Raw genomic sequence first — 17,420 nt, forward strand, 5'->3', positions numbered from 1 at the left:
CCTGAAGCAAAGGTGTAGGTATAGCAATGTTTTCCAACCATTTTTCTGTGGTGGCACATTTTTTGTAACACAAAAAATTCAAAGGCACACCACGATTCTACCAACCACAAATGCATTAAATCTACACACGTGTTAAACTGTCCAAAAGGACAAGGGCAAAAAATCAGCTTGAAGAATGCCGTTCGCAGACACAGCACTTGTGTACAGTAGAGTATAATTATCAAGTTTTTGATGGAGATGAATAATAGTGGATGGTATTTGCTGTGTTTTAACACAAGTTTTAATGTATGCCCATTTAAGAGATGCTTCTTCTAATTAAAGTGAGTGCATTAGTGTGGCCTCCAATGGACTGTCACCCAATGCTGTTAATAATGTTGCTTTTATACCATATTTCGTGGAAAGAAAAAAACAAATGACATGACTCAAAAAGCATTAAATGTCATCTTTTAATCTGACCTGAGACTCATTCACAGTCACACTTTTTCTCTGGTCTAGTTATATTTGTCTACAGTGATGAAAGAACACAACAACAACAACATTTATTTATATAGCATGTTTTCATATAAATAAAAAATATAAAAATAAGATTAGGCAATACTAATTAACAAAGAATAAAGTAAGGTCCGATGGCCAGAAGGACAAAAAAAAACTTCAGAGGGCTGGAGAAAAAAAAACCAAAATCTGCAGGGGTTCCAAGGCCACAAGACTGCCCAGCCCAACACCATCTCCAGTACAGCCTGGCAAAGACAAACTTTGTTATCCCAGCATGTCTGTCTATTGAGCAACTCATATTGGTTCATTTTGGCTCACTTTGCTGAATACCTGCCAAATCTGTACATGCCTTGGAGTGGTGATGGATGATAAGCACTGCACTGGCTATGTTGCAACTGTCACTTGGTCATGCAGATTCACTCTATATTGGATCCACAAGATTAGAATGTATCTGACAGAATAGATAGATAGATAGATAGATAGATAGATAGATAGATAGATAGATAGATAGATAGATAGATAGATAGATAGATAGATAGATAGATAGATACTTTATTAATACCAAGGGGAAATTCATATTTTTTATATATACACCACAACTCCTGGCCCAAGCTTTGGTCAAGTCACATCTGCACTACTATAACTTTCTGCTTGCAGGAGTACCAGTAGCCTATGTATTAACTAGCCATTGCAGAAGATTGAAAATGCAGTAGCACATCTAGTGTTCAACCAGCCAAGGTGGGCACATGTCCCTTCTCTTTTCAGATCACTACATTGGCTCCCTGTAGCAGCACATATTAAGTTCAAATCCTTGATGTTTGCCAACAGAGTATTGCACAGGTTGGTGCCTGTATATGGAGACACTTGTGAGATCTTATGCTCTTTCTTGCCCACTCAGGTCTACTGGCAAACAGCATCTGATGATGTCACCTCTGCCTAACATCTAAAAGCAGGTGGAATAACTTGCTCACTGTGCTTAATCGGCATTTGAAAACTTTCCTGTTTGATACATTTCTGTGTAACTGATATTAGCTGTTAGATTTTCGTAACCTAGGAATTTCTTGCATTTCGTTTTGTAAATTTCTCATGTAACACCTGCTCCCAAAAGGTCCCCAGACTGATGTTATGACTGACTTATGTCGCTCTCTTTTGTAAGTCGCTTTGGATAAAAGATCCTGTTAAGCACATAAATGTGCAAATCATGCAAATCCAGGTACTGAGGGGTTAGAAAATACCTCCCAACTAAACGTATATATTCTGAGGTACAGTATATAATTTTTATCCAATCATCCATTCTCTTAAGTGGAGTATTGCGATACAAGATCACAAGGGACCTAATACTAACCCCACAGCACCACACCCACCACAAATCAATTTAAACTCGGCGGATAACCGAATTTAAACGTTGCTGCGATGTGAGCGAAAACCCAATGCCTGGAATTGAATCCAGGAATCTGGTGGTGCAAATGGACAATTCGTGTCGCCCAAGTCAGAAACCTCCCCACCCAAAACTCTGTTAGAGAGGGATATGCTTTGTCTCGACCGGATCGCGAAAATTACATAATTAGACTGCACAGCTACAAAACAATTGCGAGAATAAATGACAAATATTCCATTAAATGGCAGAGGAGGGCACGCTTTAATGAGACTTTACTTTATATCCTCTACTTATTAATTCTACATATTCGTGAAGTTCACTTTTTACAGAGAAGTAAGCAATTAATACAAATAATAAAGGTTCAAATGGCCACAGGTTTCCTTGCTGTGTTTTGTGATTTTCCTTTCCGTAGCGGAACGTTTTCTGTTAGATCCACGTACCCTCCCGGAAAGTCGGAAGCGGCTTTCGATTTTGTGCTCAAGAAAATAAGTCCTTCCTTTCGCCGCTAAGCTTGGATCCGTAAACGTGGGCTTATTGTAAAAACTATATTCTGATCATTTTACAGTTGCAGATCTAACAGTAAAGCAAGCTAAACTGAAGAGCACACAATGACTAAAGAGGAGAATAATGGGTAAGGAGATTTAAATCTTTAAGTCGTTTCCTGGTATTCTTATGTCTTTGTTGCTGTCTGTTGCATCATACAGTGTTTCATGTATAACGCTCCTTGGAAATAAGTGTTCTTTGATTATTTTGTTTCGTGAAGATGTGTAAATTAAGGCGTTCTACAATTAAAATGTAGTTTTTAATAACATTTCTAACAACACGTGTTTCCGTAACACGTGCTGGCAATATAATCGTGACAGCTGTTGAGTGAATGAAACACTCCTAAGTTATTTTTAGTTCAAGACTTCAAATATGTGATTGTCCAGTTTTACGGGAAGACGCATGCTTCGCTAAGTTAATTCTAAAGTACCAATGTAACATTTTATAAAAACTTTCACCAAACTTTTTTTAAAGGGCATATTTCGAGATATATTGCATTTATTTTGCCAGGCTTAAATGTATGTACAACATGAAAAACACAACTCTTCACACCGTTAAAACGAAAAGTAATCATTACATTAATATATTTGCTGGCAACTGTCCTTTACAATTTTAAAACTTAAAGCGTGTCTGTAAAAACACTACTGCAGTGTAACGCTACACAAGACCTTACGTTTAAGTTTTCCAAAATTATAACTTGGGCTCTGCATAAAATCACCATATAATACAGGTCTGTCCTGATTTTACGTAGTTGTTTTACATATTAAAAATATGGATATGACATTAAGTAGTTCGTTACTTAATAATATGGTCGTTTGATTTTAATAACGGATACGTTTTATTTGCCCCTAGTAGAAATTTGGATTGTTACAGAAACTCAATAAATATTATATCCTGATAAACAGCCCCTCCTAAATGTACACCAAAATGTTTACAAAAAAGAAAACTGACTTGGCAGCCACAGTCAAAGTAAGGCATTATGCAAGTGTATTGCTGTTGGTATAAAGGAGCCCCGTGGCATTTCTTGACGCACTTCTGCTGAATTTTGCATTCTGTGAAAGTCCTCAGTGTTAGTGTGTCAGAGAGAGATGTGTAGCATTGTTTATAATGGCACTCAGTTTTGTTTGCATTCTCTCCTTTGCTACAACTTCCAGTAGGCAGAGTGTGTGTCCCATATTTGAGCCAGCCCTTTTAGTTTGTCTGATACAATGAGCCTCACTTGAATGGGTTATCAGTCCAGCACATCACCGTGTAGAAAATCACACTGGCCATCATAAAGTTGTAGAACTGTAAAGGATGTCACTACCCACATTAAAGGAATGCAGTCTCTTGAGACAAAAAGTCTCGCCTTCCCTTTTTCTTTATAGTTGGACTGTGTTCGTAGACCAGTCTAGCCTATTATATATGTAGTCTCTCAAGCACTTGTAGCACTGTGCCACCACCACATCTGCTTCCCGAATAGTGACCAGGCTTAGAGGCACTTTGGTGTAATGAAAGTCAGTAACCAGTTCTTTCATTTCCTTCTTCTGCACCAAGAAAATGAAGTTCTGCACATTTTTATATATTCTGTTTCAATACACCCATTAGAGCAGAATCATCAGAAATTTAAAATAAATAAGTGTGTTTAACTTTACTTTCGTTTAGCTTATCATGCTGTGGTCATGGTAGCAAAATGCTGAGCTGGACAGAACAGGCAACCTAGTCTTCCTCTATGGCTGGGGAGTTCCTAGATACTTGACAGTCAATAGAGAGAATCTACACAGTGTATTGTGGATGTTCTCTTATTTGGCCACGTCAGGTACTGTATATCTCCATAGGGTTGTGCTCAGGGTGCATCCTGATTATATGCCGAAACTATCTTGCTGGCTGTTCTTGATCTGCATCAGTATATTTGTACTCCCAAGTTTATCCCATATTGCTGTGTTCATTATCCCATAACAGAGAATGAGGCCAGAAACCTTGCACAAGAATCTCAGTTTGTGACCGTATTCTTTTGGTAACTATCCAGAGCCTTTCATTATAAGTAATGATGGCAATGTACACTGACCCATTAATTGTAAACTTCAAATGGTGACTTCACAACTTCTTCACTACCACTGCGTAGACTGGCATAAAATTCTTAAACCTGTTTAATTCATTTTATTTTATAGGCGGTGTATATTATCTGCATCAGATGAAAGGTAGGAAGCAGCCTTGGGCAGGGTGACAGTCAGTCACATGGTCCAATCACACACAATCACATGGAGCTAGTTAACTAAATCAGCATGTGTTTGGGGATGTGAGAGGCAAAATTACACAGACATGAGGAGACTTGGAAACTTTACGCAGACAATGACTACATGTGAATTGTTAACCCAGGATACTGGAATCAGGCAGCTGAGCTTATTGCTGCATAGCTCAAGTGTGACAGGCATGCTGGTTTTCTTCACACATTCACACAAATTTGAGAATGTTGTGTATGGTGTGTTGTAGACATTAAAATTAACTTCATTGGTAGCCCAAGTTGGTCTAGAATGAGTGAGCGTTGCCGTATGATTTATTTATTTATTTATTTATTTATTTTCATTTTTTTTGTGCCATGTTGTGGACTGGCACCCCACTTTGAGTTGATTGCTGTATATGGAATTCTGTTATATTCTTCAAATTTCTGTGGCCCCGTTTGTCATATATTGCCCATAATAATGTAAGTAAATAGTGACATTTTTGGTTAGTACAGTAAATGAGTACAATTTTTACTTCCTACATTTTTGTTTTTATTATAGCCTCAAGCAATTCTTAGCTTTGTTATTTAATTACAGTATTTCAATACAATTTCACAAGCATAAGGCTAAGCAGAGAATTTGGTATGTCAAAGGGACATAAGTGCTTATGTTAGATAAAAAGTAAACAACACAGTTTGCACTTCATAAATGTAGTTTTTAGTCTCAAATCACATAAGTATCGTTTTATTCAACTAATGTTCTATAACCTGTTTAGGTAAGAGAAATGGACGAAATAAAATAATTAAATTGATTTGATCTTTATGAAAAGAAGAAATAGTAATGTTTTATTAATTATTTTTAAGTAATACTTTGTGTATAACAAACAAAATTCTGTTTCCAGTTCTGATTACCATTTTAAATAAAGCATTGGTTGTTATGTAAACATTTCTAGTTTTTAAAATAATATGGGTGGTTTAATAGTGTAGTTGGTTGCACTGGTACCTCATGATTGAGCATTTGGAATTCAAATCTGTGCTCATTGTTGCCTCTGTGGACTTTGCTCATTTTCCAAGTGAATGTCTGTATTTTTCTTTCATTTCCCAAAGGCATCTTAATTAAGTGCTTTTGTGGTTCCACAGTGGACTGTGTGTGTCAGAGTCCGTGGTCTTGTCCAGGGACGTTTCCTGACTTGGGTCTAGTTCTGCAAAAATAGGTTTAAGGACCCCACAATACTGAATTTGATTAGATAGATGCATAGTATTTTCTTTGTTCCAAGGGGAAATTTAGCACTCACAGAAGCTCAAAAATGAAGAAATGTAATAAACAGCAACACCACCCCTCAAATACACCTCAGAATGACTAAAAAGAAGAAAACCTCTGACTTGGCTAAAAGTAAGAGTTGTAGTGAGGCATTATAAAGGTATCTTGTCATTGGGGTCTGTGAGCCCCAGTCATGTTTCTTGACTTAACTCGGATGAATAGTTTGCTGTCTGAAAGTCCTTGATGTTAGTGTGTCAAAGAGACGATGAGCAGCATTGTTCATAATGGCAATCAATTTTGTCATCATTCTCTCCTGTACTACTACTTCCAGTATATCAAAATGTATCCTATATCTGAGCCTGTCTTCATTATCAACTAGTTGATTTAGTGGTTCTGTCGTACACTGGCCATTACAGAGCTATTGTTTCATTGTTAAAAATCATGTTCTCACATATGATAATCTAATATTAGAGACTTTTGCTTACAGAATGCTTTCTCCTTTAATGTCATTTCATATATCAGTCATATACATGCATAGTTTAGCCAGATTACATTTACACCAGCCATTAGAATGCATCTTTAATGTTTAATTGTGTTTAGTTACACAACACAGTGCTTCACAGCTGCTTAACTGTTAGAACTAAAACTGCTAATGACCCAACAGAAAAATGTGAAAATGAGAATGTTAGTGTTTTAACATGATGACAAAGATGTTACAGCCTCATGAAGATAATAGACGGATAGAAAGTTTCCACTCTGTTGACTTCTTAAAACTTAAACGGGTGTTGGTGCTGGCCAAGTGCAGCAATTCTAGTGATTCAATGCTGTGCTCTGTAAATATACATTGTGGACCACCAGGGGGCATATTGCTACCCAAACCCTGACACAGACCGATTGAGACACAAGTTCAAAACAACACACATTTTACTCAAGTGGGGCAGCAGTTTTCATTACTCCCCAATACAGAGCACAGTACATATAACACCAACTAATATATCACAGTCCTTTTAAACTTCTCTCTTTCTCTGTCACCTCCACTCCTCCTTGCAAGCTTTTTCCTCCACCTCCCAACTCTGGCTCCCTGACTGGTGGTGTGAGGCGGCTACTTTTATACTGCATCCAGACGTGCTCCAGGTGTTTCTTGACCTTCTTCTGACTGCACTTCCAGGTGTGGTGGAAGTGGTTCTTCCAAGGACTCGCCCGCACCTGCGGCACCCACAATACCCAACAGGGCTATTCCAAACCACAAGTCCCGATATGTCTTTCAGGGATCCGTGGTGGCATAGCAAGCCGGACGGCTGCCCTGTAGTGTCTCAGGGGAGATAATGTCCTAAATATGGTCTCTCCCTCGGTCCTTCCATCCAGCCGGCATCCCGGCTATATTTTAAAATCAATTTAAGAATATCTAGATTAAAAAAGGTATCTTTTTCTATCAAAATATATTTCTGGATGAATCCAACCTGTGTTAGTGTCAGAGAAAGGATGTGCAGCATTGTTCATAATAGCCCTCAGTTTTGTTTTAATTGTCTCTTTTGCCCTGGCCATCCGTCACAACTTGTTCATAAAGTAGAAAAAGGGTTTGTACTGTGTTTAATAATTCTGTATCTTACAAAAAAAGACTGGTAGGAATCCAGGTCTTACAGTGCAACCAGAAAGTATTCACAGCGCATCACTTTTTCCACATTTTGTTATGTGACAGCCTTATTCCACAATGGATTAAATTCGTTTTTTCCTCAGAATTCTACACACAACACCCCATAATGACAACGTGAAAAAAGTTTACTTGAGGTTTATGCAAATTTATTAAAAATAAAAAAAATTGAGAAATCACATGTACATAAGTATTCACAGCCTTTGCTCAATATTTTGTCGATGCACCTTTGACAGCAATTACAGCCTCAAGTCTTTTTCAATATGATGCCACAAGCTTGGCACACCTATCCTTGGCCAGTTTCCCCCATTCCTCTTTGCAGCACCTCTCAAGCTCCATCAGGTTGGATGGGAAGCATCGGTGCACAGCCATTTTAAGATCTCTCCAGAGATGTTCAATCGGATTCAAGTCTGGGCTCTGGCTGGGCCACTCAAGGACATTCACAGAGTTGACCTGAAGCCATTCCTTTGATATCTTGGCTGTGTGCTTAGGGTCGTTGTCTTGATGAAAGATGAACCGTCGCCCCAGTCTGAGGTCAAGAGCGCTCTGGAGCAGGTTTTCATCCAGGATGTCTCTGTACATTGCTGCAGTCATCTTTCCTTTTATCCTGACTAGTCTCCCAGGTCCTGCCGTTGAAAAGCATCCCCACAGCATGATGCTGCCACCACCATGCTTCACTGTAGGGATGGTATTGGCCTGGTGATGAGTGGTGCCTGGTTTTCTCCAAACGTGACGCCTGGCATTCACACCAAAGAGTTCAATCTTTGTCTCATCAGACCAGAGAATTTTGTTTCTCATGGTCTGAGAGTCCTTCAGATGCCTTTTGGCAAACTCCAGGCGGGCTGCCATGTGCCTTTTACTAAGGAGTGGCTTCTGTCTGGCCACTCTACCATACAGGCCTGATTGGTAGGTTGCTGCAGAGATGGTTGTCCTTCTGGAATGTTCTCCTCTCTCCAAAAAGGACCTCTGGAGCTCTGACAGAGTGACCATCGGGTTCTTGGTCACCTCCCTGACTAAGGCCCTTCTCCCCCGATCGCTCAGTTTAGATGGCCGGCCAGCTCTAGGAAGAGTCCTGGTGGTTTCAAACTTCTTCCACTTACGGGGATGATGGAGGCCACTGTGCTCATTGGGACCTTCAAAGCAGCAGACATTTTTCTGTAACCTTCCCCAGATTTGTGCCTTGAGACAATCCTGTCTCAGAGGTCTACAGACAATTCCTTTGACTTCATGCTTGGTTTGTGCTCTGACATGAACTGTCAACTGTGAGACCTTCTAAAGACAGGTGTGTGCCTGTCCAAATCATGTCCAATCAACTGAATTTACCACAAGTGGACTTCAATTAAGCTGCAGAAACATCTCAAGGATGATCAGGGAAAACAGGATGCACCTGAGCTCAAATTGGAGCTTCATGGCAAAGGTTGTGAATACTTATGTACATGTGCTTTCCCAATTTTTTTATTTTTAATAAATTTGCAAAAATCTCAAACTTTTTTCACATTGTCATTATGGGGTGTTGTGTGTAGAATTCTGAGAAAAAAAATTAATTTAATCAATTTTGGAATAAGGCTGTAACATAACAAAATGTGGAAAAAGTGATGCGCTGTGAATACTTTCCAGACCTCAAGAATTAGGAATGACTTTACTAGTACCATGTAAAAAAAACTACTGTAAAATACACTAAATTAAAGGAATATCTAAAATAGTATAACTGTAGTATAGTTAATGGTTACAAATCATTTTAAACAAAAGGATGTATATTTACATGATGTTACCAGTATCAATTAATTTTCAATGCGCAAGAATGTTTAATGAATAATTGTTTTATTTGTTAGACTAAAATGATGCTGACATAAAACACAAAATGTCTGTAAAAATAATGTATATAATACAAAAAATAAATAGAATCCTTTTAATATCTTTAAGTTTTGACCAACCTCATTCAGAGTTTTTTACACTTGGAATGTAATACATGGGTAAAAAATACTGAACACTGTAGTATTTTAATACATACATGTATAAATAAAAAAATCAATTTATACAAATTTTTGCTTTTAATGTTTTAGATTTAATTCAAAGTAATGCCTACTCACCCAATATAATCAGCTTAGCCCAGTAATAAGCTTTAATTGATATAGTTCGATCTAATGGTAATACAGTGCTGTAATGACAGAATGATGATGATGCTTTATTCATTTTGCTGATATGAACATTAGAGTTATCTGTGATTCTGGACGTTTTTTAATGGTTGCATGATTGGAATTCGAGTTAATTAACTGTTACATTAGGGTAAATTTCTTTGCAGTAGTTCACATACTCGGTCCTGGTGACTCCTTGTGGCTGAAAGTGCCCAAAAATACTAGTTCCACAACACTGAATGCTGAAAGGTGACCGCTACCTCAGTGTCACCCCCACTAACATGCTCATTAGTAAATAATGGAGAATAAAAACTGTAATAGCTAAATTTAAAACAGAAAAGAACACTTAAAGTATGTTAAATGGAAAGCATTTAATGCTTGATACATTGTAACAAAAAAGTCCAAGACTTGATTGATTTTCCCTTTGACCCCATATCATAAAACCCGTGAAATAAGAGCTTTCTCTATTAGGCTAGGAGTCCATTAAAAAACAAAAATTGGTTGGAATAAAAACCTTGCTGCCACATCCCACACATTGCATTTGAAATCTAATGTAACATTGTTAGGTCATAGTGTCCTTTTTCAGGCCTGTTAAAATCAGCTGTGATTTTTTGGTTAAAAAAAGGACCTAATAAAGTGTACATATAGATCCCCAGGCCCTCAGAATCTGCCACTGATTCTGGCCCTCATTGGGTGTATATATAGTTTTGTTTTTGAGTTTGAGTAAGATTGAGTTTGACACTCCTACTCTATTGCTTTCATATTTATAGAGATTTGCCAGACAGACGAAATAAAATGGTTTCTAGGAAATGTTGACAAGAAGAAAGGGGTTCAGTTTAGTTGACAATGGAGTCTAAAGTAACTGTTGAAATAAAATTATTTATGTGTACAGGTGCAAATTATAAATGGCATTTAAGGTGATGATCCCTATGTGTTGCAAAATTATTATAACTATTAATATTTAAAACAGGAAGCATCCATTACCAGAGTTGCTAGATGGGAAGCATGATTCTTTGTGAGGGGAGTAAGGCAGTTGGCATAGTGAATTTATAATTAGAGTTTCACTAAAATAAAGTAAGATCGTAATGTTGCCTGTTGTTTTTGGCAAGATAATAAGCTGTTTTCAAAGCTGTTAGCTGCATTCTCCTCATTGCTTAACATATTTCTTACATACCATTATGAGATCCATTACATATCTTTACACTTAAATAAATTACATTACTTACAGCTACATGTATTTTTGTAACTGTGAGCTTAGCCATGATCTAGAGAATTTAGACAGATAATTTTTTCCAGTATTTAGCTGCAAAAAAGAAAAATAAGTTAACGTTTATTTTATTTATTATAAAAATGTCAGACCTCACTGTTTTGTGTGGTAATCCTTAACACAAGGTTTTGGCTCTGAGCGTGAATTTACTGCATTTATTGACTCCCCAGAATTAACTGTAATTTATAGTTAGCATGAGGTGTAAAATCCCCTTATTCATTTAATACTAAAAACTGATATTTTCATGTTACTTGTTATGTGGCTTTTTTGTGTTGCATATTTTGACTTTTTTAAAATACCTCTTTATAATTTATTTTTTATTAATCTGCAGTTGTTGCTGTTTGATTTTTTTTTTTATAAAGTACACAGCAATCTATTTATAATATTTAATTCATTCAGATATGAATGTGGAAAATTAAGTAAAGCAGCAATTTTGAAACCAATTATTTGTGATAAAAATACACATTAGGATTATCATGCACAGATTTTTACAGCCAGATTTATTAATCAGAATCTACTTACCGATTTAAGCCCAAATCACATTGGTAAGTTTGAGGAAATCTCAGCCAAACAGTAATGAGAGGCAGAGTGAGCTGACAGGTTTTCTAACTCAGGGGTCTAAAATTCAGTTCCTGGAGGGCCATAATTTTCACTTCAGCCACTTGACTAATTACAAGCCAATTCTTTTTGTTAATGATGTGCACATTATGTAACTCTTTAGCTTGTTAGTGCTCTTATTCTACCACATGAGCCGTTTTCAAAATGTATTTTCTTTTTTCTGAGAGCACCATGTATATTTTTTGTGTACAGGATCAGAATTTTCAGACCTTCATTTTGTTCTTTTCTAACATTTTATTGGAACATATTATATAGTGAACCAATACAGTAGGTACCAATGGAATCAAGTAAGCCTGTTATTTGATGGCTTATTTTGTACCTCATTATTTTTGACTGTGAGTTAAGGGAAAAAAACAGTTTCAGATGACACTAATATTTGGTATGTATTTAAAGAAGTCACCTGAAGACCAGTAAATCATTTGTTTCTCAAACTACACATTCTGATCTCCTTCTCTTCTTACACAGTTGTCCATCTTGGCCTTCCCTTTCTTTTTTCTATACTGGTTAGATCCAGTTTGCCCTTTTTTCTCAAGACAGTAATAGACACATTTTTATGAAATCTTTAGTTGAGTGGCAGTCTGTCACATGAAATAGCCTTCGTTCTGCAAAAAAAAAACCAAAAAAAAAACAGTACAATGGCATGTTTGCATGTTTCTTGAGAAAACTGGTTCATTTAGTCCATTTCTGAACCCAGAACTGAAATTTGGGAATACCAGTACCTTGAAACACATGTGAACAGAAAAACAGGTTTCAGCGACACTAATACAATTAAAAAAGTTTCTCTAATAACCAATTAACATGTGAAAATGACTAGTTAAAGATAAGCTAAGAGAGTTTACCTTTAGGACACTGAAGCCATTTTTGTTGAAAATGGAGCTTTGCAGCCATATGTGAATAATACATTAAAATAAGTCATGTTTAAAGCAGTAATGTCCATTATACACACTAGTAATGACCTTGGCTATATTTTAAAATCAATTTAAGAATATCTAGATTAAAAAAGGTATCTTTTTCTATCAAAATATATTTCTGGGTGAATCCAACCTGTGTTAGTGTCAGAGAAAGAATGTGCAGCATTGTTCATAATAGCCCTCAGTTTTGTTTTAATTGTCTCTCTTGCTACTACCTCCAGCAGGAGAAAAGTGGTCACATAACTTTTTACTTAGCTTGTCGATTTGGTGGGCCTCTCTTGAAGTGATGTTTCTAGCCCAGCACACCACAACATAGAAAATCTCTTTGGCTATCATCATAGAGTTGTAGAACATGTAAAGTTTGTCAAATGGCTGTAATTCTGCCTTCTAAAAGGAATTCTCTTAGCTTATTTTTTAAATTAGTGACATTCCAGTCACACTTCTGCTTATGAGTGTAAATATTTACATTTGTGAGGATATCAAAAAAATCTCTCAAAGTCCATGAAATTAGTGGGAAATTGGCAACCAGAAAGATTACCACAAAGCACCGAGCTCCAGTTGTATAAGGTATGAAGGACAGAACGGTGACAAGAAGTCAGAAATGCTTAGGAAAACAGATGGACAAATGAATATAATGAATTGAGAGGAAGTGTGAATGCTTAAAATTCAAAAGATGCAGCATTAAACCTCAGTAAGAGATTTGCTTTTGAAATGAGAGACCACTACTCTGAGGTTTGCCAGGGTGCTCATAATTTCTAGTAATGTAATATATTTTATGCTGTGCTTTCCATATTTCATTTTGATATAGAGTATTTTAAGTGAAGCTAAATCGAAATTATAAAAATTAATGTCATGTGATTCAGTACGATGAGCCAATTTATAAGTGGTTTTGACTGTAATAGGGAAATGGATTTTGAAAGAGGTGGCAAATTTGAGAGGAGAACATCAGAGGGTCTATCTAAACTTCACATTAACAGGCTGTTGTGCATCTGCAGCGTTGTGATTGCATACTGTATGTATGAGGTTGATTAGCATTGAGGCGTGTTCACAAATTCAAGTTTATGAAGTGAATGTGATTCATAAAGGGAAAGTTGCATAGAAATTAGTGTACACCAGGTTTTATAAATCTGATTTTTCTGGCATAGGAATTTTTCTGCTTTTTGGCATGCTCATATTTTCATATAGCAATTTATAGCAATGGACAAAATAGAAATACAAATGATAACATAAACCCAAAGTTCACAAAAAACAGAAGTGTTTATTCAACAGCCGAAACAATAGATTTTCCATGTGAAAGGCTGTAATGTTGAAAGGTTTTTCTTAAGAAAATGTGTGAAATAAATCATTAAAGTAGATTTCCCAAGATCGCAAGTTCTAGAACCATTATAGATTTGAAAAACAATTGTATTTTTTTTTCAAATCTATGTCATGTTAGGATAACTGTATGCAAAAGAATATTTTTTGACTCACTTTTTCAGACCTTTAAAATGTGCTGTGTTCATTTCACAGGAGAACAAATCTAGTACAGTATTTAAAAACCAAAAGTTCAACATTGGTGTATAATACAGCTAAAATGCTAATATTAAGGATAACCCATGTTTAAGTTAAATTTAAATAATTTGATTTCCTTATGATTCATGATTTTTTGCTTGTAGATTCTGACTGTAGCATTTACCTTAGTAACTTAATTTGTTTTAATTAGCACATTGTTTTATAAGTTGATTATTTTTACTGTTTTGCAGGATATTGATTTGAATTTCATTGACAGGAATCTAGTGCTATTATCCTGAATTGAAATAAGCAAATATGAAAAGGGTGGGCAGACTGTAATATACTACGGAGGCATGACTAGAAACCTATTTCGTGGATGGTTGCCTTTTAGGCACCATTAAAGTTCAAAGCAGTGATAATGTAATGAACAGTTCCTTTCAGCTGACAAAAGGTAATTGTTACTCTATGCAAAAGGATTTTTTTGTTTAGGAAATTGAGCATTTCCTATTTTGAACAGTTAATTTAGGCACAATAATAACAAAGGTTGTTTATTTCCTCCAGTCAAATCTGCTAGCTATAATATTGTCATGTGTACTGCTGATGTGTAAATTAACAAAGTACCAAAACATAAATACATCAACACCACAGACAACGCTTTTTTAAAATTTTAGTATTTAAAAAAAAAAAAAATTATAAACAAGTTTGTTTCTTATTCATTATTCTATTTGTAAATGCTTAAACTAGAGTTATCTTAAAAGAAATTTCAGGTAATTATATTAACCAAACATTGAAAACTTTATATATTTCAGACCTGTATTTCATGAACAATATATATGTTTCTGAGGTTTTTATGGTTCCTTCCGTTTTGGTTTGGCTGATGTAAAAGGCACTAACCAATTTTGGCTACATCTAGCAGTTGCTTCTGATTCTGTGAAGGTGCACAGAACTTTCTTTTTTTTTACCTCCAAGTATTAAAACTTAACTCCTCACTTGTTGAGGAAGTGGCTACTGGTGCAGTGCAGACCACACTGTTATCCAGCCCATGATCCAACTGTTTGAGTTAGCACACCACTAAGTGTAGATGATTTAGCAGCTCAGTGTTCAGATGACACGTTTACTAGCACCTCATCCACTTCTTCAAGGACCAGAGTAGTTGTTAGATACACACTCATACACGTTTTTTAGTCCCCTGTTGCTTGAAGTATACTTAAAAGATATGTTTTTTTGGGGAACATTCTTTTCCTAGTAGAGTTACATCTTGGTAAATTATTATGACAGAAAGAGAATGGACAGGGAGTGATCCAAAACTTGATGCCACTAATAGGCCTAATTAAAACCAAATGAGCTCGCTGGCCCTGAGGTAACATTAGCTAACGAGCCATTGGTTAGCAAGCATTGCACATTGTCTAATTTAGCTCAGTCCAAACAAGTTATCATGTGAAGGTAGGGAAGTAGTGTGATGCCACTCATATGATAGGCATATATAGAGAGAAGGTTTAGATGAATTGCACCTTTGCCATGTAAATTGCCAGTATGTATTTATACATATTTATATAATAGAGTGTAAAATAGGGTGGTACAGTGGTTAGCAGTGCTGCCCAATGCCTTCAGAGACAAGCCCTAATATTCAAGCCCAGTTTTTGCATGGAATTTGCATGGTTCCCTTTGTATGCAGTGATTTTTTTTTCCCTTGTTTTCACATATGTTTTCTTTCTACATCTTTCTACAGATCAGATTGATATGGTGACTTTAAGTTGTCCCTGTTTGATTGTTTAAATATATGTGGATATGCCCTATGATAAACTGGTACTGGTATAGTGTTGGTTTCTACACTGCAGCCAGTGCTCTTAGAATGAACAGTAGCACCCACGGGTCTAAACTGGATTAAACATGTTCAAAAGATGGTTTAGTGGATGATGTTTTAAACATAGAGGTTAAAGTTAATATAGTCCTCGGAATAAAGATATTTTCATGGTCATGTATATTCTAAAGTGGTTGGAGAATTGCTGTACAAACAAGAAAGCAGCCCTGAAATGTAGTATAGTTGAAGCACTTTTGCATGAATAAGTGAGAAAAGACTTCCTGGCTTAAGCTAAAATGGATAGAGAAGGCAGGAATTCACTTGGTCAGGAAGTAGCCTTTTTGGTGTCTACTTTAACACGGCACTGTATATAACATCTAATAGTGGTATTGTTTGTCTAATAAAATACTGTAGTTGAAAAAGCACTTGTTTATGTATAAAATACAGATTAACCCAATACAGAAATTTGTTTTCTAATTTGAATAATTATGGTTGCATCCAAAATCAATGTCACTGATGCATGAAAAAATTAAACATTTTCCAATAATTAGGCAGTAATGTTATAGCCAAGCCACTTCTTTTCTCAAATATAGCACTTTGATGAGGCTATTAGCTAGTTTCAGATACTGTATGCAGTCATTAAGTTCTTAATGTATTCACAAATAAACCTTAAATCTGGAGGTGAACTTTTCTTAAAGTTCAAATTGTTTCCATGTACTCTTTTGTATCTATCAACTGACGTAACTGAAGTGTAGTTCTTTTAAATTATATTCATATGTCCTCAAAATGAATGAAATACAGTAAAGTATATATGCATTTTGTTTGCCTAAAACTGTTTAAAACAGGTGCTTTAACCCATTATACAGCAGAAAGATTTGTGAAGAGGCACCTGTTATTGTAATTGTGCTGTCTGTCTTCCTTGCACCTGGGAGTGCTGTTCTGAAGCAGTTCACATGCATATATTTCCTTCAGGAATCATTTAGTCAACATAAACTAAACAAAGAAGCTATGCATGTTTGTCTTCCTGTGCCGTTGTGACTGGCAATAATAATTAGGCTTTTGCTTTGCCTAGAAGTGGTGACTTATTGAAACAAGTTTCCAGCATACTCTAATAGGTTTTTCATCACAGATGCCAGTTATAAGTTAAGGGATTTTTTTTTTTTTCACAAATGTAAATACTGATACAGTTTAAAATTAATTAATTTATTAGAAAATTGCTCTCAGACCTTTTATATATCATCTTTAATTTATATTTTGTATACTTTTAATTGTTTTTTTTTTTTTAATTAAGTAACTTGCCAGAAAAGAATGTTAACAGAATAGTATAATTTGATTTCATCTGTCTGGTATAGACCTACAAAGTTTTCCTTCTTGGGTTTAGAAATTTTATATTATACAGTAAATATCTTTTTATATGAAGTCCCCTTGTCTCCTAAGCAGTTTAAGCTCATATTGGACATGTACACAGAAATTCACAAGTGCTAATACAAGTCTTGTCTTAGATGTGCAATGATAGACACCAAGCTCATATGTGAAAGAGTACATAATAGGAAAAAACTGAACTGAATTGAACAGTCTCCAATAACTTTTCTTTGAGTAATTAAATTATTTCCTATATGTTATGTTTCAGTGGGGGACACAAGTCCAGCTCATCTGCCATTTAATAAGGCAT

General features: G+C 35.8%; 1 protein-coding gene across 1 annotated transcript in view; it reads left to right on the forward strand.

Moving 5' to 3' along the window:
• Nucleotides 1-2,304: 2,304 nt before the first annotated feature.
• dars1 (aspartyl-tRNA synthetase 1) overlaps nt 2,305-17,420 on the forward strand; it is a 62,553-nt gene continuing 47,437 nt past the window's right edge. Inside the window, exon 1 of the mRNA XM_039757383.1 lies at nt 2,305-2,501. Within this exon, the coding sequence (XP_039613317.1) occupies nt 2,479-2,501 (23 nt within the window). The 5' untranslated portion in view covers nt 2,305-2,478. The remainder of the gene's footprint in view (nt 2,502-17,420) is intronic.

Source organism: Polypterus senegalus, chromosome 6 (assembly GCF_016835505.1).
Source record: "Polypterus senegalus isolate Bchr_013 chromosome 6, ASM1683550v1, whole genome shotgun sequence".
NCBI lineage: Eukaryota > Metazoa > Chordata > Cladistia > Polypteriformes > Polypteridae > Polypterus > Polypterus senegalus.